The sequence below is a fragment of the Melospiza melodia genome, chromosome 19, assembly GCF_035770615.1.
Source record: "Melospiza melodia melodia isolate bMelMel2 chromosome 19, bMelMel2.pri, whole genome shotgun sequence".
Taxonomy (NCBI): Eukaryota; Metazoa; Chordata; class Aves; order Passeriformes; family Passerellidae; genus Melospiza; species Melospiza melodia.
Window position 1 is genome coordinate 8,151,794 of NC_086212.1, and position 20,227 is coordinate 8,172,020.

Here is a 20,227-nt window from a genome sequence, read left to right on the forward strand (position 1 = left end):
ACGGTGTTTTCGGGGGGAAGGAAGGCTTCGTGTCCAGCCTGGAGGTGGCCAGGCGAGCCGCTGTCTGTGCCGATGCTGGCAGCCAGCCGGGCTCGGCGGGACACAGACCTGCATCCTCCCCGTCCGGCCGTCCGTCCCGCTGTCTCCTCCCAGCTGTGAGCCCACAAGGAGTGGCAGTTGGGGGCTATATAAAGGCAGGGAAACCTCAGCCAGCTCAAAAGAAAGTCTTGGAGCTGGTGGTGTTCTCCCTCCCTCCTGCCTTCACGTGATTCAGCTTCCCCACGCCGGGAGCCGAGGACAAGCCTCGCTGTAAGTACCCGAACTGAGCCGGCATTGTGTGGGGGAGCCCCCAGCCGCTGGGCAGGACGGTGGCTCCGGGCCCGGGGGAAGGGGATCCCCCATCCTCTCCCTTCATAGAATTGGAGGAAAACGCTGTGGGGGAGCCCCGTCCCATCCCACAGGCTCGCACGGAGCTCTGCCTGTTGCTGCGGGATGGACGGGCTCCAGCTCCGTCTCAAACCAGCCTAGGGGCAGGCGGCACATCTCGGGGGGGCTGTGAGGGTTGTGGGACGGCCTCACGGGCGAGGGCTCGCTCCTCTGCGAGCTGCTGGGGCTCCCCGCTGCAGCAGCACGCACGGAGCTGGCTCCTGTTCCTGCGGTTTGGGGAGCGGGGTGTGCTCAGGGCGGGGAAGCGCTGGAGTGGGTGTTCCCCGATGTGGGACCCTCGGGCTCCACAGCGCCAGTGCGGGGGCTTGTGCACAACGCCCTGGGGTGGGAGGCGTGTATGGGCTGCTGGGCCAGAGGTTTCGGGCAAAGGCGACCTGGGCAGCACTGGGGGGTTTCAGGGAGAACAGTGGACCCGTGGGGTGCTCCTTGGAACTATCCCCTGCCCCGGGCAGGTTGGACAACAGCTGCTTCCCTTCCAGTGTGTCCCCTAGGCCTGTCTGTGCTGTGTATGTCTGACTGACACCTGTGTATGTCCCCAGCCAGTCCGTGCTGACCCTGCTCTCTGCCTCCAGGTGCGAGATGGCTGCCGGCGGCTGCCTCCTTTTTCTCCTTCTGCCCTCGCTGGTCACAGCTTCACACAGCCCTCCTGGCTGTAAGATCCGGATTACTTCCAAGGGGCTGGACCTGGGTAAGGGGCCGGCCAGGATGTCTCAGTCTGGGAAAGAGGGACATTGGGCACCGTCCTGGGGTCTGTGCTTGTGTAGGGTTCTGCCTGCACTGCTCCACCATGGGGTGGCTGGGGAGCAGTGGGGGCTGTCAGGGGGGATGCTGCCAGCCCGGCATGTCCCCGCACGTCCCAGCCCAGCCTTGTTTTCCCTGCAGTGAAGCAGGAAGGGCTGCGCTTTGTGGAGCAGGAGCTGCAGAACATCACCGTGTCGGACCTGCATGGGAGTGAGGGGCAGTTCCAGTACAACATCAGCCAGTGAGTGCTGCCTGCTGCCCACGGCTTCCCACGTCCATCTGTCTGTCTAACCACTCCTGTCCCCTCCCTGCAGGGTCAAGGTGACAGACCTGCAGCTGGCCTTTTCAGACCTGAACTTCCAGCCCCAGCAGCACCTTGTCTTCAACATCAGCAATGCTTCCATTAGCCTACGCTTCCGCAGGCAGCTGCTCTACTGGTTCTTGTGAGCTGTGTCCCCTTCCTCCTGCTCTGGGTGCTAGCCCACCCCATAGCTGTGCTTGCTGGGTGCCACAGGTGCCTTGCTGTCCTGCAGCTGGCAGGAACTGTGTGCTCCTCCCATCTGCTTTCCTGCCTTCTAGCTATGACATTGGGTCCATCAATGCCTCTGCGGATGGTGTCCACATCTACACAGTGCTGCAGCTGGCCAAGGATGAGGCTGGGCGCCTCAAGATCTCCAATATGACCTGCAGCGCCTCCATAGCGAGAATGCACGCTGGCTTCTCTGGCACACTCAGGTACACCTGACCCCTCTGTGTGTGCCTAGCTCCCTGACCCCCTTCCCACACCTTCAGTGCTTCCTCAGCCCAGCTGTGTGCTGGAATGGGCACAGAGCCACAGGGAGAACAGGCAGTGCAGAACCACTCTTGTGTTTTCCAGGAAGGTCTATGAGTTCCTGAGCACCTTCATTGTCACGGGGATGCGCTTCCTCCTCAGCCAGCAGGTACAGCTGAGCACAGAGAGGGGCTGTGGGATGTTAGGGCTCGGCCCTCTGTGTGTGGGAGAGGGCAGAGTTCTATCCTACCCGTCTGCTGGGCCTTGTCCTGCCTCTGCAGCTCCTCATCCAGTTCTGGGAGTAATTCCCCTCAGCCTGGCTCCTTGCCTTGCAGATCTGCCCATCCCTGGAGCACGCCAGCCTGGTGCTGCTGAACTCTTTGCTGGACACAGTGCCTGGTGTGTGTTGCCCTGGGAAAGGGCTGGATCCCATTCACTGTCAGGCAGACAGGGCTGGGCATCAAGCTGCCAGGCAGCTCCAGGCTAAGTCTCACCAGCACATCTTCCCTGGCAGTGAGAAACTACGTGGATGAGCATATTGGGATTGACTACTCCCTCCTACGGGATCCTTCCATCACCACTGACACCCTTGAGCTCGACTTCAAGGTGAATGCTGGGTCCTGCCTTGCTGGTCCTTCCCCATCCTTGTGGAAAAGGCCGTGCCAGCAGGCACGTTGGGCTCCATGGAGCAGGTAGGGCTGCCCCATGGCTGTGGGAACCTCTCCTGCTCTTGGTCCAGGGCATGTTCTTCCCCCGGGTGAGAGAGGACCAGGAGCTGGAGAACCACGCGGTGGAGCCGGTGATCAAGGAGACCGAGCGCATGGTTTATGTTGCCTTCTCCGAGTACTTCTTCGATTCAGCCATGCACTCGTACTTCCAGGCAGGAGTACTGACCATAGAGCTCCAGGGGGAGAAGGTAAGGAGCACCAGACACTCGGACTGTGTGCAGGCAGGAGAGAGGGGTGAGCTGTGTTACAGAGCAAAGGAGGTGCCAGCCAGGGAGCAGCTTTGCTGGGACCTGCAGCAGTGGCTTGCAGTGGTTTGTGCTCTCCACAGGTGCCCAAGGACCTGGAGGTTTTGCTGAGAGCCACATTCTTTGGGACTATCTTCATGCTGGTAAGGAGCCCTCAGACAGGATGGAAGGCATGGCAGAGCCCCAGGACAGAGCCTGCCTTGTGCCTAGCCTCCAACGCACCTGCCTTCCCCAGAGCCCTTCTGTGGATGCTCCGCTGCAGCTGGTGCTGCAGGTCTCTGCTCCCCCACGCTGCACCATCAAACCCTCAGGGACCTCAGTTTCTGTCTCTGCTTTCCTGAACATCTCACTGGTGCCCCCGGACCGCCCACCCGTCCAGCTCTCCAGCATGGCCATGGTGAGAGGGGGCTGGGGCTCCTTGTGCAGCCACCCCACTGTATACAGGAGCAGTGTCCCCCATCCTGTGTTGTAAGGCACTGGTGTCACCAAGCAGAGGGACACTGGACCTGTGGCATGAGCTGGCCTGTTTGTCCTCTGCTTGCCACGACTCAGCCCTCTCCCTCCCCAGGAAACCAAGCTGAGTGCCAAGGTGTTTCTGCAAGGGAAGGCGCTGCGCGTGCAACTGGACCTACGACGGTATGGCTGGGGTGCCATGGGGGCGTGGGGAGGGTCCCCTCCACACCCTACTCACAGCTGCCTCCTTCTGTGCAGGTTTCGCATCTATTCCAAGCAGTCAGCGCTGGAGTCGCTTGCGGTGAGAGAATGGTGATGGCCTGGGAACCCTCCATCCAGCCACAGTTGGGGTGGGCTGGGGAGAGGCTGTCCATTCAGGATCCCTCCTTACAGCCCTCCCTGCCCTGGCTGGCAGCTCTGCCACTACACTGACCCCAGCTCTTCTCCCGCAGCTGTTCTCACTGCAGGCCCCTCTGAAGACCCTGCTGCAGCTGACCATCATGCCCATCATTAACGGTAGGCATCACTGCTCCCACACAACTGGGAGTGTAGGCAGGGTCATAGCAGAGCTCAGCCTCATCCCAGCTCTCCCTCTCTGCAGAGAGGACAAAGAAGGGGGTGCAGATCCCACTGCCCGAAGGCATGGACTTCACCAGGGAGGTGGTCACCAATCACGCAGTACGTGGTGGGATGGGCACAGCCTGTGCCTCCGTGTCCTGCTGGGAAGGGCACTGTCACCTCCAGCCTTGCACTGACCTTCTTCCCTCTGCAGGGATTCCTCACAGTGGGAGCTGATCTCCACTTCTCCAAGGGGCTGCGGGAGGTGATTGAGAAATACCGCCCGGTGCCAACCGCCGCTGCCGACTCCAGCTCCCAGCCTGCAGAGCCCAGCCTGGATCCCAGCTCACTCTAGCTCTCCTCCCTGGACCAAGGGCAGATCCCGGGCTGGACCCGTAGACCGTAGGTAGGAAGCAGCTTCCCTGGTACCACCAGCACATTGTCAGGGCGTCCAGGCCCTGGTGGGGCGCAGCAAGGTGGAGAGGGTGCTCTGGGAATCCCTGCTGCAGCCCTGCTCATTACACTAATAAACCACCTGACTCCAACCACATGGCCTCATTGCTTGGAGGACATGTCCATGCTGGGGTACATGGTGGGGAGATGGAAAGGAGGCAGCTGCTGCCCAGCTTGGGTCCTTGGGAGCAAATGCAGCTCAGTGCAGTGCCAGAGGGCTCACAGTGACTGTGCTGCTGCCACTTAGGTAGGTCACTCGTTTCCAGGATGCAGGGACTCCTGCAGAAAGGGCACAGCTCACAGAGCCCAGAGCTCCCTGGCAAAGGGCATTGGCACTCACTGGTGCTCCTCAGAGAGCAGAGGAAAGCGAAGCAGGGGCTGGCACAAAGGCGTGAGGAGGAGCAGAACCGCCTTGGTCAGAGTTTATTGCGAGTTCCTGAAGCACTGCGGGCCCTGGCAGTGGGATTGTTGTGGTAGTGGTGGTAAGCCTCCTTCAGTGGGAGCAGAGGTGGTGGGAGCCAAGGTAGAGGTGTGAGTAGGACCCAGCTACCCCCTGCTGCTGCTCCTCATAGCCTGCCCAGGCTGTGTGCATGTGGGGCCAAGGGGAAGTGCTGGGGATTGCTCCCTGCCTGGGAGGGACGCAGCTGCCACCGCAGACAGGGAGGAGGCAAGACAGGAAGCCACAAGGGAGGAGGTGTGGCTGCAGCAGGTGCACAACGCCTGTCCCACAAGGACAGAGTCCCCCAGCCCATGCCCCTCACCCTGTCCAGCCGGGGGAGAAGGCTGCAGGCATGACAGGTCCGTGGTGTAGCCGAGCAGCAGCGAGGCCGGGCTGTGCAAGGTGCCGGTGGTGAGGGCGGGTGGGGTGGTGGGAGCAGCTGGAGCGCCGGGCGCTACCTCTGCAGCTCTTAGTAAGGCTGGTTCTTAATGAAGCGGCAGAACATGGTGAAGGCAGCAAGCGGCCGGTCTGTGGGCACCATGTGGCCAGCTCCCTGTAGGAAAGGGACAGTGGTTGGCAGTGTGGGTGGGGTGCTGCTGACATCACCCGACCCTGACTGCAGCCACCCACAGCCCCATCTCTGGCCCCCAGAGCTCTCAGCCCTACCTTGACAGTGAGGAAAGCGATGTTGGTGAATTCCTTCACAAAGCCACCGATCTGGTTCTCACCGTTTTCCGTGTAGAGCCAGGGCCGGCGAGCCACCTGCACCTGGGAGTAGCAGCAGTGCCTTCAGCACCTGCGGCTGGCCCTGCCCACGCTCCTGCCACAGCCAGCTACAGCACATAGCCTGGAGCCAGTGACTGGCCTGGCCTGGGCCCTGCCCATTTACCTTCTGGCACAGGGAATCCACAAACCACTCATCCCCGAGAAAGTTGCAAGCCATGTCAACGTCCCCATTGTACACCAGGATCCGGTATTTCTGTGTAGCAGAGAGAGAGTGAGCTGTTGGCAGGGCAGCAGCCCCAGCCAGGTAGGAGGCTGAGCTGGCAGAGAGACTTCCAGGGTCTGTGGGCTCCCTTGCACGCACCGTGGCTCCCAGCAGCTTGAGGTACACCTCATTCATCTGCATGTACAGGCGCTTGTAGCTGCGGTTCACCTCGAAGCTGTGGAGGAAGCAATGGCAGCATGTCTGCTCCTTCTCAGAGTAGTCCCTCCCTGCCCACAGCTTGCTCACCTGCACACCTGCCACTCTGGGGCCTCAGGGGAGATGTGCAGAGCCTTCCGCACCTCAGGGGAGTTCAGATACATGCTGGGGGCTGTGGAGTTGGTGCAGGGCGGGTCCATCCGGACCTTCTTTCGGGCCACTGGCATCCGGAACAGGTTCTGGGAGAGTCAAGAGAGTCACTGTCACAGCAGCACCTGCCCCATAGAGCAGCTGCTTTCTGCCCCTCCTGCCCACAACAGCACAACTGGCTGAACAGAGGCTGCTCACAGCCCAGCAGCACGGGCACCTCGGCTCACCTGCCGCCAGGAGAACCTCAGTGGCATCCGGATGAAGGAATTGCCCAGGTCATGTGTGATGAGATAATCACCCTCATATCTGTAGCCAGAGAGAGTATGAGGACAGACTGAAAACGCTGGAGAACAAGGGCTAAGGGCTCTCCTGGGGGGAGTCCTCAGCACCATCCATGTATCCCAGAGGGGCCCCCTGCCCAGCCCACCACGTCCCTCTGTGCCAGTGCAACCAAAGCTCTCACCTCATGCTCCCGGGGACACCTCCATCACATGGGGCATAGAGGTTGTAGATATTGAGGCCAGACTCCTCTACAATCTGAATCATCTCCCCCATCTGCAAGCAATCACAAAAAGGGTTTGGGACTCAGCAGGACCCTTGTGGACCTGTGGGCCCAGGCACGTTCTGCTGGGCACATGTATAGGGGCTCTGGCTCCCCTCACCTTGAGTGTGCAATTCAGGTTGGAGTTGTCATGGAAATTGCACTTCCCCTCGGAGCAGCAATAGGCCTGCAGGTCTTTCCACAGCCTGTGGGCAGAGACCAGGACCACTTGGACCAGGTGGCAACACTGACATGACAGCTGCCCTGCAGCTCTCTGCCCAGTGGCCACAAGGCACACAGCTTGGCCCTGTGCCCTCTTTACCCCACAAACAAACCCCGCCATGGGAGCTGCCCTGGGACACGGAGCCACAGCCCAGATGCTGGCCAGGCTAGGTGCTGCCCTTGTCTCAACACCACCAACCCAGACAGCCCCAGCCTCAGCTGTGCAGCCATCCTGCTTGCACAGGGATGGCACATCCAGCATTCCCTCTGCTCTTACTCGGTCCCCAGCAGCCCGTGGTAATAGGCAAAGTAAACCAGGGAGTTGTCATTGATCTCATAAGATGAGAGGCCGTTTCCCACAGCGATTCCCTGCGAGGCAAGAAGAAAACAACCCTGTTGTGTTCCAGCTCCCCGCGGGGCAGTCACAGCACAGCAGCCACAGGCAGGAAGCAGATGTGGAACTGTTTACTCTGCGGAGGGAACAGGGAGGGTTGGGGGTGCCTGAGGACACTCCCCCGGCAGCAGGGACAGACACGTCCACCAGCAGCTGCTGCCAGAACCCCAGGAAGAGATGAAAGGCTGCAGGGACAGGCGTGCCCTGCATCCTAAATTGTCCCACCCTGGCTGTGCCAAGCCCTCTGCTCCCCGGCTGGGCAGAGCCAAGCTGCCCACCTTCAGATTCAGGCTGGGGTCCTGCATCACCCACTCTGCCAGTGTGGGAATGTAGACCCCTCCATAGCTCTCCCCTGTGAGGAAGAGATCGTTCTTGGAGTACTCGGGGAAGAGCCGGAGGAAATCCTTGAGTGCCAGGTAGTTGTTGTGAGCAACCTGCAGGGAGAAGGTGGCACAGTCAGGTGGTGAGGCTGCACCCCATAGCCAGGAGTGGGCAGGCAGGGGAGCAGGGATCTCCCAGTCACTTGCCTCCGTGTCATTTGTGGCATACTTCTTGTCATCAGAGTATGAGAAGCCGACACCAGCAGGAGACTCCACATAGAGGATATTGGCAATCTGCAAGGACAACAGAGGAGCCAGCAATGAGGGGAGACCCTCTGGCTCAGTGGGGCCAAGGACTGCTAGCCCCGCCCATGGCAGCACCCACAGGAGCGTGGCCCGCCCCAGGCTGCACTGGGATGGCCACATTCCTGCGCTGCTCAACAGCACACTCCAGAGGAGGGTGTGTTGGGTGGGAGGGGAGCAGCGGTCATCGGCTCCATGGAGAGAGCAGGAACTGGCTCACGGCCACCCCGTCTCAAAGCCACAAAGAAAAGCAGTGCCTGTACCTTGTTCCATGCGTACTCATTGTACTTCAGTGTGACCCCATCGGGCTGGATCTGAGGAAGAAGGTGGTGACTGATGGGCAAAGCAGGACAGGACACAGCTGGACGGCTCGTGCCACGCAGCCGGTCATCCCCTGAGTCCTTGAGCCACGGGATAGCAGTGACTACTAACCAGGAAGGGGCCATGCTCCTTGAGGAAGCCCTCCATGGAGCTGCAGCCAGGGCCGCCGTTCAGCCACAGCACCAGGGGGCTGTTCTGGGGATCACTCTGGGCCTCCACGAACCTGTGGACATGTAGCTGTGAGTGCCCGGTGCCAGCCGATGCCCCCCCGTCGCCAGGCGCAGTCCCACGTACCAGTAGTGCAGGTACTTGCCCGGCCCGGCGCAGAGGTAGCCCGAGAAGTGGCGGAAGGACGGCTGCTTGGATAGCCCGGGCAGGTAGGTCACCTCATGGTCCCGGGGGGCGGCCCAGCCCAAGCCCAGCAGCAGCAGCGACGACAGCAACACTGGCCCCATCTGCGGTGGGCGGAAGGGACGCTCAGGCTGCTGTCGGTCAGGAACGGCCGCGGCAGCGCCCCGCGAGCGCCCCGGCCCGCCTGCCCCGGCCCGGTCCCCCCAACTTGGGGCTGACCCCCGTCCCGGCCCAGCCGGCTCCCCTGGCGCCGGTCCCGGTCCCTCCACCCCGTCCTCCCGGTCCCGTCCCGGCGCCCCCCGGTCCCGCTGACCGCGGCCGCTCCCGGCGCGGCGCTCGCAGGCGGCGGTCACGGCGGGCACATGACACGCGCCCATATGACCTGCGGCCCTCACGTGAGCGGGGCGGGGCCCCACGGCGGCCAATCAGCGCCCCGGGGGCGGCCGGCCCCGCCCCGTGCCCGCCCCGCCCCCGCCCGCGCACGTGGGAGCGGCCCCAGACCGGGACCGGGACAGTGGGGAGGGGGCACCGATGGGGCCCCATACCCAAACGGGGTGCCGGGCACCACCGGCCACAGCTGGGTACCACCGGGCACTGCTGGGTGCCACCCAGCGCCGCCGGGTAAAGCCGGGCATCTCCAGGCACTGCCAGTCATCACCATGACATGACCACTGGCCGCTGCTGGATATCACTGGTACCACTGGGCGCCACCGGGCACTGCTAGCTGCTGCTGGACAGCGTGGGCATAGCCAGGCACCCCGGCCCAGGTGGCAGCGCTGGACAGTCCAGGGTGGAATGTCTGTGGCTCTTGTTTGGGCCCGGTTGTGCCCAGCAGCCACAGGGCCCCCCGAACCGCCCCCATGGCACCAGGACCCCCCTTGAGCCCTCCGGTTGTCCCTCCCAGCCGGGCTGTCAGCACCTCACGGCAGCTGTGACAGGGACAGTTAAAAATAGCTCGGGCAGCAATGGCTGCCCGGTGCCGGCTTGCTGCACGCTTCCACCACATCCACGGCGCCAACATCCGCCTGGACGCCTCGCACACACAAGCCACGCGGGTGGAAAGCTTCGCCAACGGGCTCTGCTTCAGCCAGGAGCCTCTGGCACCCGGGCAGATCTTCCTGGTGGAGATTGAGGAGAAGGAGCTGGGCTGGTGCGGGCACTTGCGCGTGGGACTGACAGCTCATGACCCCCAGAGCCTGGAGGTAGTGCCTGAGTACTCGCTGCCGGACCTGGTCAGCCTGGGGGACACCTGGGTGTTTGCCATCACCCGCAACCACAACCGCGTGGTGCTGGAGGGGGAGCAGGCGCAGCCGCGGGGGCGGCCCTGGGAGCCCTTCCTGCTGATCGAGCGGGTGCGGATCCCGCGGGACACGCTGGTGGGGCGCAGCCGGCCCGGCCGCTACAGCCACATCCTGGATGAGCTGTTCAAGACGAACGTGCTGCCCGCCACCGCCCGGCGCAGCCGCATCGGGGTGCTGTACGCCCCGCAGCCCGACGGCACCGCCGACATGCACATCGTCATCAACGGCGAGGACATGGGCCCGAGCGCCCGCGGCCTGCCCGCCTCACGCCCGCTCTACGCCGTCATCGACGTCTTTGCCTCCACCAAGAGCGTCCGGGTGATCCCCGTGGATTATGGCTGTAGGTACCTGTGCCCCTCCCTGCTGCGTGGGCCAGGAGCGGGGGAGCTCTGGTGGGGTCATGCCGTAGTCGCCAACAGAGGGAAGGTTGGCGTGTGCCACTGGGCAGAGGGACACAGGAGGTAAGAAGGCACAGGAAAGCCTCTGGTCCTTGTGGAGCACAGGTGAGATCCACAGTACCACTGCTGGGCAGTGTCTGATGAAAGCTCTACACTGAGCGCTGTGCTGGGGCTAAGGGAGAGACACCCCTGGCCACCCTTCCCGAGCAGAGTGATAGGGTTGGGTGTTTGGGGCTGTCCCACAGCTGTGAGGCCTTGCTGTGCCCAGCCTTGCCTACAGCACGTGGCAACCAGAGCCAGCTAAGATCCTGCCCTGGCATCAAAACATCCACCTACACCCACCAGGGCTCAGCAAAGGGCGCCCACGCGCCTGCTGCGTGCCCCAGACATGATGTTCCCTGGGCAGGCACCCTGTGATGCCATCGGAGCCTGGGCATTAGCCCGTGTCCCTTAGTTTGCTGGGAGGGACCACGCTAATAAGTGCTAATTAGCACCACGCTGGAAAAATGAGGAGATGGATGAGGTGAGACAGAGCCAGAAGAAGAGCTAGAGTCAGAGTACTGCCTGCCCCCAGCACTGGGAGCCACTGCTTCACATGCTGATGTCACGAGCAGCTTCGTCTGTCCCAAGGCTGGAACCTGGTATTCTCCCTGGTGTAACAGCTGAGGAGAGTAGTGGCTGCAGCAGACAGTTCCCATGCTGCTGAGCCACCCATGGCTCTGGGAAGTCGTATCACAGGAGCAGGAACCAGGCAGATTCTGTGCAGGTGCCCAAGGGGACAGTTCTCATGGTAGTCTGCCCCAAAGGTATGGTGGGCACTGTCTCTGCAGGCAGTGCAGCCCCAGCCTGCACTCACTCAGCAGCTTGCTGCTGGGGCCAGTGCAGGCAGACCAAGGGAGTGGGATGGAAAAGAAGCACAGCATGGGTGTGTGAGACCCTGGGGAGTTGCTTGACAGCCGCCAGAGAAAGAAATGCAAACCAGCTACAGTCAAACACAGCTTGGGCACATAACTGTCTCTCAGCCTTCCTCCTAATAACGGGAAGAGCTTTGCTGCCCGGGGCCCTTGAGCTTCCAGCCCTGCTGGAGCAGCCTGGCACCAGCCCCCGCACAGCCAGTTTGAGCCCAGGGCAGGAGGATGCCACAGAACAAACTCACCCACCACTGCCTTTTACCACAGTGCCTCTGAGAAGCTCTGCCAGCTCCTCCACCCCCCTGTGCTCAGCCTCACTGCTGACTTGCCCAGCTCAGGTACACTCTCTGTTCTCTTGCAGTTCCTTCCCTGCAGACGCTGTGCCGGCTGGTTATCCAGAAACACATTGTGCACCGCCTGGCCATCGATGGCCTGGACTTGCCCCCGCTACTCAAGAGCTCCTGCCAACATGAGTGAGGTATTGAGGGTGCTGCTGGGCTGCCCCCCACATCAACAGCCCCCAGGGATGGCTGCCTGGCAGGCTCTGTGCCCCTCCCTTCAAGTGCTGCTGAAGGGCTGACATGAGAGCAGAGCAAAGTGGGGTTGGGATTTTCCCCACACTGATGGTGTGGCACGCCCAGAGCACGGGCAGGGGGATTGATGTGGGTCAGAGACTGCAATAAAGTGCTTCCAGACAAGACTCTGTCAAAGGAGGCTTCGGGGGCTGGGATCCCCTGTGCTTTTCCCCTTGTGGGAGCAGTTCCTCCACCAGTGAGGAAGGGAGCACAGGCCACAGCCCTGTGGGGTTCAGGACATGTCCCTGGAATTATAGTGGGACTGTCAAGGGTGGATCAGAGCGGGTGGAGCGTGGGAGGGCACAACACAGCACAGCGCTCACGTGGAGGTAAATTACAGCTGGACACTCATCCTGGGCAGTTTCACTCTTGGGAAAGATGTTTACCCAGAGAATGATGAGTTATTTCCTGTGTGTTCAGCTTGGAGGGGGACGAGTCAGATGCTGGAGCACCCAGATAGCAGTGCTGGCAGCAGCCCTTGCTTGGGCACGTGTCTGTGGCCACAGAGCCAGTCACAGTGACCTGGTGTGGGGCACAGCAATCCTGACTTGGAGCTCCATGCCCTGCTCTGTGCCCTCAACCACACCCTTCAGCCCCTGGCAGGTGAGGATGGCATCCTGCAGTGCCTGTGGCAGGCTGGAGGGGAGGCAGGGTGGCAGCTGTGCAGAGGAACAGCCTGGAGGGGAGAGGTCTCCTAAAATCAGGGGGGTTCCAGAAAGATAGCAAAGGGGCTGGCAAAGCCTTCCAGGCCTCTTCCACAGCACAACCAAAGGGGAAACAAGCAGCTCTGAGCTGACAAAAAGATGTTTTAAAGAAACACGATGCTATATTTAGTCAGAGACTCGATAGTATCAGATCATGTTACAAAACTCGTGCTCAAAGGAAATCCCCAGCCCTCAACCACAGCCAAGTCCATCAACACCAAAGTGTTAATGAAGAAATTGCTAAATTCGATGTGAAAACATGGGCAGTGACCAAACCACAGCAATGGAGCGAGGTCTGTCACATTCCCTGCTATGTCCCAACAACAGGCTGGGAGCTGCTGGGGCTGAGGAGCTCACCCACTCCAGAGCAGTTCCCACAGAGCAGGGAGTTTGCACACAGGCTGTTTTCCCTCCCCCACCCTTGCACGAAGCCTTTGCTCCCCACCTCCCCGCAGTGTTATCTGCCCGGCAGTGACCCCTGCACACGAGGGCGGGTTCCTGTTTCTGGAGGAATTGAGAGCAGCTGCTGCAGCCAGACAAACAACACCCCTGCTCTGCAAGGGGCTGCAGCGCAGTGGGACTGCAGGGATTCAGGAGCTGCCACCTCCTGCCACCTGAGGCACCACAGGACGGCTGAGGAGCACTGCCCAAAGCCCTGCTGATTCCCCATGCTCTGTTCCCTGGGCAGGGAGGGGTGGCTGCAGCTGGCACAGGGACAGGCTCAGCTCCCAAACAACACCAGGGTGATTTATTGGCTCAGTTGCACAACACCTCACAGCTGGATGCTGCAAGGACCTGCAGGTGCTGGCCACGGATGAAATAGTTTTGTCATGTGTTATTGCACCTAGATCCCTACAAATCTATGGGCCCTTATGGGATTAATTTGAGAAACCACAAAGAACTGGCTGATGTCATCACAAAGGCTCTCGATGATTTTGGAGTGGTTTTGGGAATCTGGAGAGGTTCCCACATGACTGGAAGCTGGGAAACGATGTCCCAGTTTCAGAGGGCAGCAAGGATAACCCTGGAAACTACAGGCCTGTCAGTCTCACTTCAGTGCCCAGTAAAATCATGGAAAAGATCATTCTAGCAGGTACTGAAAAACACCTGTAGGAGAACACTGGTCACAGCCAGCATGGCTTCATGAGGGCAAAGTCCTGCTTGTTGAACATGATTTTCTTCTACAACAGGGTAACCCACCTAACTGACCAAGGAAAGCCAGTAGCTGTAATGTTTTTGGGCTTCAGCAAAGCTTTTGACACCGTCTGTCGCGGTATTCTTTTGGACAAAGTGTCCAGCTTGCAGCTGAATAATCCTGTTGCACAATGGGTGAGTAACTGGCTCACAGGCTGGGCACAAACAAAGACTTGGAGGGAATGGGGTGACATCAGGCTGGTGTCCAGCCACTAGAAGGGTTCCAAAGGGTTTCACCCTTGGCCCAATTCTCTTCAACATCTTCATTAACGCCTTGGACGCAGGACTTGAAGGAATATGAAGTAATATATTAATGTTTAGTGCTAAGAACACTAAACTAGGAGGAGCTGTCAATTCCATTGAGGGCAGAGAGGCCCTGCTGAGAGACCTCAACAAATTGGAGAGATGGGTCATCACCAAAAGTATGAAGTTTAACAAGAGCAAGTGACACACTGCACCTTGTACAGGGCAATCCTGGTGGTATATACCCATGGGGGAAAAGAAGCTGGAGACCAGCACTGTGGAAAGGGACCTGGTCCATGGCAAGTTGAATATGATCAGCAGTGCCCTGGCAGCCAGGAGGGTCAGTCCTGTCCTGGGTATCAGACACAGCATTGCCAGCAAGGGAGAGGATTGTCCTGCCCTGCTCTGCACTGGTGCAGCCTCACCTCAAGTCCTGGGGGCAGTTTTGGCACTGCAATATAAAAAAGACATTAAACTATTAGAGGACATTATTCAAAAGATGCCATGAGGATGGTGATGGGACCGGAGGTGAAGCTTTTGAGAAACAGTTGAGGTAACTTGGTCTGCTCAGCCTGGAGAAGAGGAAACTGAGGGAAGACCTCATTGTGGTCTTCAGCAGTCTCGTGAGAGGAAGCAGAGGGGCAGGCACTGATCTCTTCACTGTCATGACCAGGGACAGAACTCGAGGAAATGGTATAAAGGTGAGGCAGATTATCAGAAAAAGGTTTTTCATCTAAAGGGTGGCTGAGCACTGGAACAGGCTCCCCAGGGCAGTAGTCTTGGCCTCAAGCCTGTCTGAGTTCAGGAAGTGTCTGGACAACGCTCTCAGGCACATGGTGGGATTTTTGTGGTGTCCTGCACAGGACTGGGAGTTGGACACAATCCCAATGGGTCCCTTCCAACTCAGCAGATTATAGGATAGCAGCACCTCCCACACTGCACCACCCAGAGCTGGCTCCTGGCCACAGCTGTTAGCCAGGTCAGTGACTGTGACCCTTCCTGCAGGATCAGGAGCTCCCAGTCCAGTTCCTCTGCTGCCCCGTGCAAGAAGTGTCGCTCACTCAGCAGATCAAGGACCCAAACTGCCCCTTCCACGCCGAGGAAATGACAGGCTGAGGGGAATGAAGGTGCAAGACAGGACACAGTGGAAGCGACCAGCTCAGCTCCCACTCAGTGCTGGAACTTCACCTCAGTGGAGCTGATCCAGCTGTCAGCCAGCTCCCACAGAGTCCTGTGCTCCAAGTCCTTATTGCTGTGGCTGATCTCTGCTGTGAGGAAGGATAATCACGAGGGATTTATCCAAAGACTTGGTCCAGGAGCTCTTTAGGACCTCCAAGAGGCCATCAGCACTGTCTCACCCAGCCTGATGGGCATCACATCTCCTCTCCCATGGTCTACTGAGTATTTCCCTTTGCAAGAGCTTCTTGTTTGAATTCAGCACAGCCAAGATGTGCCAGCAGGGCAGCTGGAAGGCCAGGTTGAAGTGGCAAGTGTAGCTACTTGCCACTAGTGCATTCCCCACAGGGTGGGCATCCTCCTGGATCTGTACACTGAGTCTGTCCTACCTGGTGCAAATCAGCTGCCTGGACTTCCAAACCACTGCCTTAGGCACAGCCTGGCAGCAGCCTCTGTGCAAATGCCACTCAAAGACTGCCTGATGCTGTCTTCAGTCCTTTGGGTAATCTAATCTTCACTGTCATCCTCTGAGGTTTCTGTGGCCTCCAGTTTTGCCACAGGAGACAGGATCTAACAGGAGCTGAGCTTGCCAGCTCACTCTGGAGAAGAGCATGAGGTGTTTCAGGGAGTTGGTGGACTCTGGAGAACGATCACACGACTCTGAACAGCCACAAGAGAGGCTGACATGGGCTGCTGCTTCTGCTGAGCTGCTGCCACAGTGGGGGAAGCCTGGCCAGAACTCTGGGATGTGTTACCATGGCACACCAGAGAGGCAAGTCTGAAATAGGCAGACTTTGGGGAACTGCCTGAGCAGCACAGTGATCAGGATGGGGACCAGAGTGTCACGGCATCAGGAGGGACCTTAGAAACACACTCTTCTTAATGCCAGGCCAAGGTGGTGATGCAGCTCTCCAGAGAGAGCCTAGCACTGAAAATTTGACTTAACCCTGGATGACAACCTCCAGCTCCATGAAGAAGCCTCTGCTCCCCCCCAGCTGCCCAGATCCCATCCTCGAGCGGCCGCTGAAGGTGGAGCTGAGGCAGCCAGTCCGGTGTGATGAGGGCTCTCAGGACGACGAGAAGCTCCTGCCGGTGGCTCTCAGTGCCTGCACCCACGGCTTTCCCGGCGGCGATCACGGCCGGCCGCTCGGTGCTCCGGGCACAGCCGCTTGCGGAGGGGGAGCACCGGGAGCTGCACCGGGCAGGCGCGGCTGGGGCTGTCCGTGCGGGCCCGCGGCGTGTCCCGGTCCCTGCCGCGCTCCGGTGGCGGCGCGGTGCGGCCTCACCGGCGCTGGGCTCCGCCCGCCGCGGCGGCACCGGAGCGCTCGGGCGCCGCCCGCCGCGGCCGCCGTGCATCGCACCGGGAGCACCGTGACCGCCGCTCGCCGTGACCGCCGTGCATCGCACCGGGAGCAGCGGGAGCGCCGCTCGCTGTGACCGCCGTGCATCGCACCGGGAGCGCCGCTCGCTGTGGCCGCTCCCCGGGGCGGCGTGCGGGCATCGGCTCCTGCCTGGCTGCCTCCCCGTCCTCCCTCCGCACCGCTGTGCAGCAGCTAAAGGCTCAGAGACTGCACTCTCCCTGTTGTCTCTCTTCAGCAACAAGTGCATTGCTTTCCACCCTCACTGCTTGCTCCCCACAAGGAAGGGATGGAGGCCTTGTCCTCCCTTCTCCTCCTCTCAGTGACTGCTTGAAGAAGCACTTCATCACATTGCTGTGGAAGCTGATACCCACATATTTGTGTCTTTATCCCTAAAGCACGCGGTTCTGCAGCTCTGGAGGAGCAGGCTAGAACGTGACAACAAAAGCTTTAAGGAACGAGGTTAAATTGTATTTTAAGAAGTCAAGTTATATTTTAAAAGGGCAAAGGGAGCAGTTGCATAACTGGTGAGTGACCTTGTAGCCTTTGTGCACACAAGCAGATCCACCAGCTAAGATGGAAAGGAAACAATGTCACTACATCTGCTTGGAGAAGTGAAGGCCGTGGAATGAAGCGCTCCCTGAGGGAAACCTGATATCACCTTCCCCTGCAGTGAGGTAAGGACAGCTGGGGAATGCTGCAGATGCCGAGATGCTTGGGGCCTTGAGCTGGGAAAGGCAGGAGCTATACAGCGAACACAGCAGGTGTGTGGCACAGCTGGCAGCACCCCGGTACCGGGGCATCACACTACCGGGATCAGCCCGGTTATCAAAGCCAGGTACGGGACAGGGGCGGTGCCCGGCGGCGCCATGGGGCCTGGCGGTGCTACACAGGGGGACCGCGGGCGCACGGCCCTGCCACGGGGGCTGCTACGAGCTCCAGCCGGACGCGGCGGGCGGGCCTTACCTGGCGTCCTGGCGGACAGCGGTGCCGTGCTGCCGGTTGTGGCTGCGCACCGGGCCGCAGCTCCGCAGCCCGTAGGGGCAGCCCTTTCAGGTGAGGCAGCGGGCGCATGGCGAGCGGTGGACGCGGCGTAACGCCCGGACGGGCTCCGCTCAGCCGCCCAAGCCCACCCCGCCATCCCCGTTAAACCAGCGGGGCACCGCCCGCACCCTGATCGTGACCAATCAGCGCCGGCTTCTCCCGATTGACAGGAGGCGAACCAACCGGCCCAGAGCATCCTGACAAGACAAGGGTGACTGGCAGCTCTACTGTCCAATCACATGGCGGCCTTCGCGCCCCGGGTGGGCGGTGCTTCCTGGTCCGCCGTGCTGGTCGGGTCGCGGTGCCGGTCCCGGTTCACGGAGGTGATGGGGGCCCCAGGCGACGCCGGCGGAGCTGGAGCGGGGCCGGGATCCGGGCCGCCGCCCGGGGACCTGCGCAGCGTGCTTATCACCAGCGTGCTGAACCTGGAGCGGCTGGAGGTCGACCTTTTCAGGTGCGGGTGGACGCCGGGGCAGCGGGACCGGGCCGCCTCCTCCTCCGCCGCCCCCCTCACCGCGGCCGCCTTGTCTCCGCAGGGGCCAGCACCACTGGGTGCCCGCCACGCAGCGCCTCTTCGGCGGGCAGATCGTGGGGCAGGCGCTGGTGGCGGCGGCCCACGCCGTGAGCCGCGACGAGCAGGTGCACTCGCTGCACTGCTACTTCGTGCGGACAGGTGCGCCCGGGGAACCGGGGAACCGGCGGCGGGGACGGGGTGCTGGGGTTCGGCAGGGGCCCGGCAGGGGTTGGGACGCTGGGGAAGTTCTCAGGAGTGAGGAGCGTCGTCATCCCGCTGCCAGCAAACAGGGACGGCGTGAGTGGCGCTGCCGGGCCCGGCCTCTGCAGGCGGGTTCCGCCGGTGCGCGGTGCGCCGTGGCCCGGCCGCAGAACGTCCCTTTCCCGTCCCTTTCCCGTGCCAGGGGACCCCAAGGTGCCGGTGCTGTACGAGGTGGAGCGGACCCGCACAGGGAAGAGTTTCTCTGTTCGCTCTGTAAAGGCCATCCAGCATGGAAAGCCCATCTTCACCTGCCAGGCCTCCTTCCAGCTCTCGCAGGGGAGCCCAGTGCAGCACCAGTTCACCATGCCGACCGTGCCACCCCCCGAGGAGCTGCTGACACAGGAGGAGCTCATCCAGAAGTTTCTGCAGTGAGTGGGGTGGAAGGGACACACTGGGGATGCCCCTTGGTGCCTGGGGCACAGGGAGGTGTGGGAGAATACTGTCTGAGGAATTCTCAAATGTGCCTGAGAGGGGAACAGAGGAGCAGGACACAACAGTAGCTGTGCCCCTCTTGTCTTTCTGTGTGCCCCTGGGTCCCTGGGCTGGAGCTGCTGCCAGTAGGATGTGTTCCAACCTGCCTGTCTGGTGTTAACCTTGCTTCTCTGTGCTGGGCTGCAGGAATCCTAATTTGGCTGAGGGATACAGGAAGCGTCTCACCAAGATCCAAGCTCAAGATGTGCCAATCGACATTAAACCTGTGAACCCACCAGATATATTCAGCTCAGAGCCACAGGAGCCAAAGCAGCTCTTCTGGGTGCGAGCACGAGGCTACATAGGTGGGTCCTGCTGGGTCCAGGTGCCTCCCAAGCCAAGGGGGAGCACTGTTTCAACAGAGTGGGCTGGGAGGGCTGTGATTAGGGGGCTGCCTGTGCCCCAGCCTGGGTACTTCAAGGCTGTAATACAGGTGTGGCTGCAGAGGTGATGCTGGGGCATGGCATGGCAAAGGGAACAAGTCTGGAAGAATTCCAGCTGTGCTTGGCAGCTGGCTCCAGGGGAGTGGAGCACCCCAGGCATGTCCCAGGGGCCCCCACGGGATAGGCAGTGCTGGTTGCTCTGCAGGAGAGACTGACATGAAGGTGCACTGCTGTGTGGCTGCCTACATCTCTGACTACGCCTTCCTGGGCACGGCCCTGCTCCCGCACCGGCAGTACCGCGTCAAGTTCATGGTGTCCCTCGACCATTCCATGTGGTTCCATGCGCCCTTCCGAGCTGACCACTGGATGCTGTACGAGTGTGAGAGCCCCTGGGCTGGTAAGTCCTTAGTGTGTCTTTGGGAGACCTTGATGGGCAAGGCCAGCCCTGCCTGTCCTGGGGCAGTGGGCTGCAGTCTGACAGTCTCTCTCTCTCTCTGCAGGTGGGTGCCGGGGCTTGGTGCAGGGACGGCTGTGGCGCAGGGATGGGGTCCTGGCTGTCACCTGCGCACAGGAAGGTGTCATCAGGGTGGAACAGACACCAACCCAGAGCAAGCTCTAGCTGAGGACATCCTACAGACTGGGGCTGAAGCATGCCCAGGGAGGGACACTGAGATGAAGGCAGGACCTGGACAGGAACAGGAAGGAGACCAGGTGGGACCAAGCACTGCAGGAAGTCCTGGTGCCAGAGGTGTCTGCGACAGACTGTGACCAACAGAGCATCGTTGCAACCAGCTGCTAGCTGCACAGCATGTAAGCACATGCTGCCATCAGCTATCTTTCACCCACCTTAAAATAAAGCCGTTGGGTGAAGAGCTGGACTCTGTCCCTGGAGTTTGTCCCCTTGGACCTGTGACTGGGCTTGCACGAGGGCGGGCAATGCCAGGAGCACAGTGGATCAGCTCTGCCCCCACGCCAGGCGGGGTCACAGGAGAGGAAGGTGCTACTTTGGCTCACGTTGTTTCCTCTTCTCACTTCTGCACTGCTTTGGCTCCTCAGTAGCTGCTTCTGCTTGTCCTTGGGCTCCTCCCTAGGACTGGGCTTGGGCTTGGGCC

The 20,227-nt window shown here is 60.8% G+C and overlaps 4 protein-coding genes across 6 annotated transcripts; 3 read left to right on the top strand and 1 right to left on the bottom strand.

The window, feature by feature from the left end:
• The first annotated feature begins 152 nt into the window (after positions 1-152).
• Positions 153-4,489, top strand: PLTP (phospholipid transfer protein). The gene is made up of 16 exons (XM_063172319.1): positions 153-309; positions 1,020-1,135; positions 1,330-1,429; positions 1,503-1,631; positions 1,768-1,923; positions 2,066-2,129; positions 2,296-2,359; positions 2,475-2,566; positions 2,700-2,876; positions 3,017-3,076; positions 3,169-3,330; positions 3,502-3,569; positions 3,645-3,687; positions 3,839-3,902; positions 3,988-4,064; positions 4,159-4,489. Exons 2-16 carry the CDS (start codon positions 1,027-1,029, stop codon positions 4,297-4,299), a joined length of 1,506 nt encoding a protein of 501 aa, XP_063028389.1. The 5' UTR covers positions 153-309; positions 1,020-1,026; the 3' UTR covers positions 4,300-4,489.
• Positions 4,490-4,789: 300 nt separating this feature from the next.
• Positions 4,790-17,531, bottom strand: CTSA (cathepsin A). 2 transcript variants are annotated; one of them, XM_063172316.1, is made up of 15 exons: positions 17,409-17,531; positions 8,526-8,686; positions 8,343-8,454; positions 8,174-8,224; positions 7,815-7,901; positions 7,566-7,721; positions 7,171-7,262; positions 6,793-6,877; positions 6,594-6,685; positions 6,358-6,436; positions 6,071-6,219; positions 5,924-5,999; positions 5,726-5,815; positions 5,503-5,604; positions 4,790-5,389 (listed from the first exon to the last, which is right to left on the bottom strand). In XM_063172316.1, exons 1-15 carry the CDS (start codon positions 17,514-17,516, stop codon positions 5,306-5,308), a joined length of 1,524 nt encoding a protein of 507 aa, XP_063028386.1. In that variant the 5' UTR covers positions 17,517-17,531; the 3' UTR covers positions 4,790-5,305. The 2 variants fall into 2 exon arrangements, with proteins under 2 accessions (XP_063028386.1, XP_063028387.1); XM_063172317.1 differs by lacking the exon at positions 17,409-17,531 and adding an exon at positions 8,896-8,944.
• On the top strand, positions 9,128-11,892 carry NEURL2 (neuralized E3 ubiquitin protein ligase 2). Of its 2 annotated transcripts, none has more exons than XM_063172324.1 (2): positions 9,128-10,227; positions 11,554-11,892. In XM_063172324.1, exons 1-2 carry the CDS (start codon positions 9,548-9,550, stop codon positions 11,663-11,665), a joined length of 792 nt encoding a protein of 263 aa, XP_063028394.1. In that variant the 5' UTR covers positions 9,128-9,547; the 3' UTR covers positions 11,666-11,892. The 2 variants fall into 2 exon arrangements, with proteins under 2 accessions (XP_063028394.1, XP_063028393.1); XM_063172323.1 differs by having other exon boundaries at positions 9,146-10,223.
• Positions 16,618-19,987, top strand: ACOT8 (acyl-CoA thioesterase 8). The gene is made up of 7 exons (XM_063172322.1): positions 16,618-17,119; positions 17,657-17,940; positions 18,023-18,159; positions 18,404-18,629; positions 18,880-19,037; positions 19,321-19,512; positions 19,616-19,987. The coding sequence occupies exons 2-7, from the start codon at positions 17,726-17,728 to the stop codon at positions 19,732-19,734; spliced, it is 1,047 nt and encodes a 348-aa protein (XP_063028392.1). The 5' UTR covers positions 16,618-17,119; positions 17,657-17,725; the 3' UTR covers positions 19,735-19,987.
• Positions 19,988-20,227: the final 240 nt, after the last annotated feature.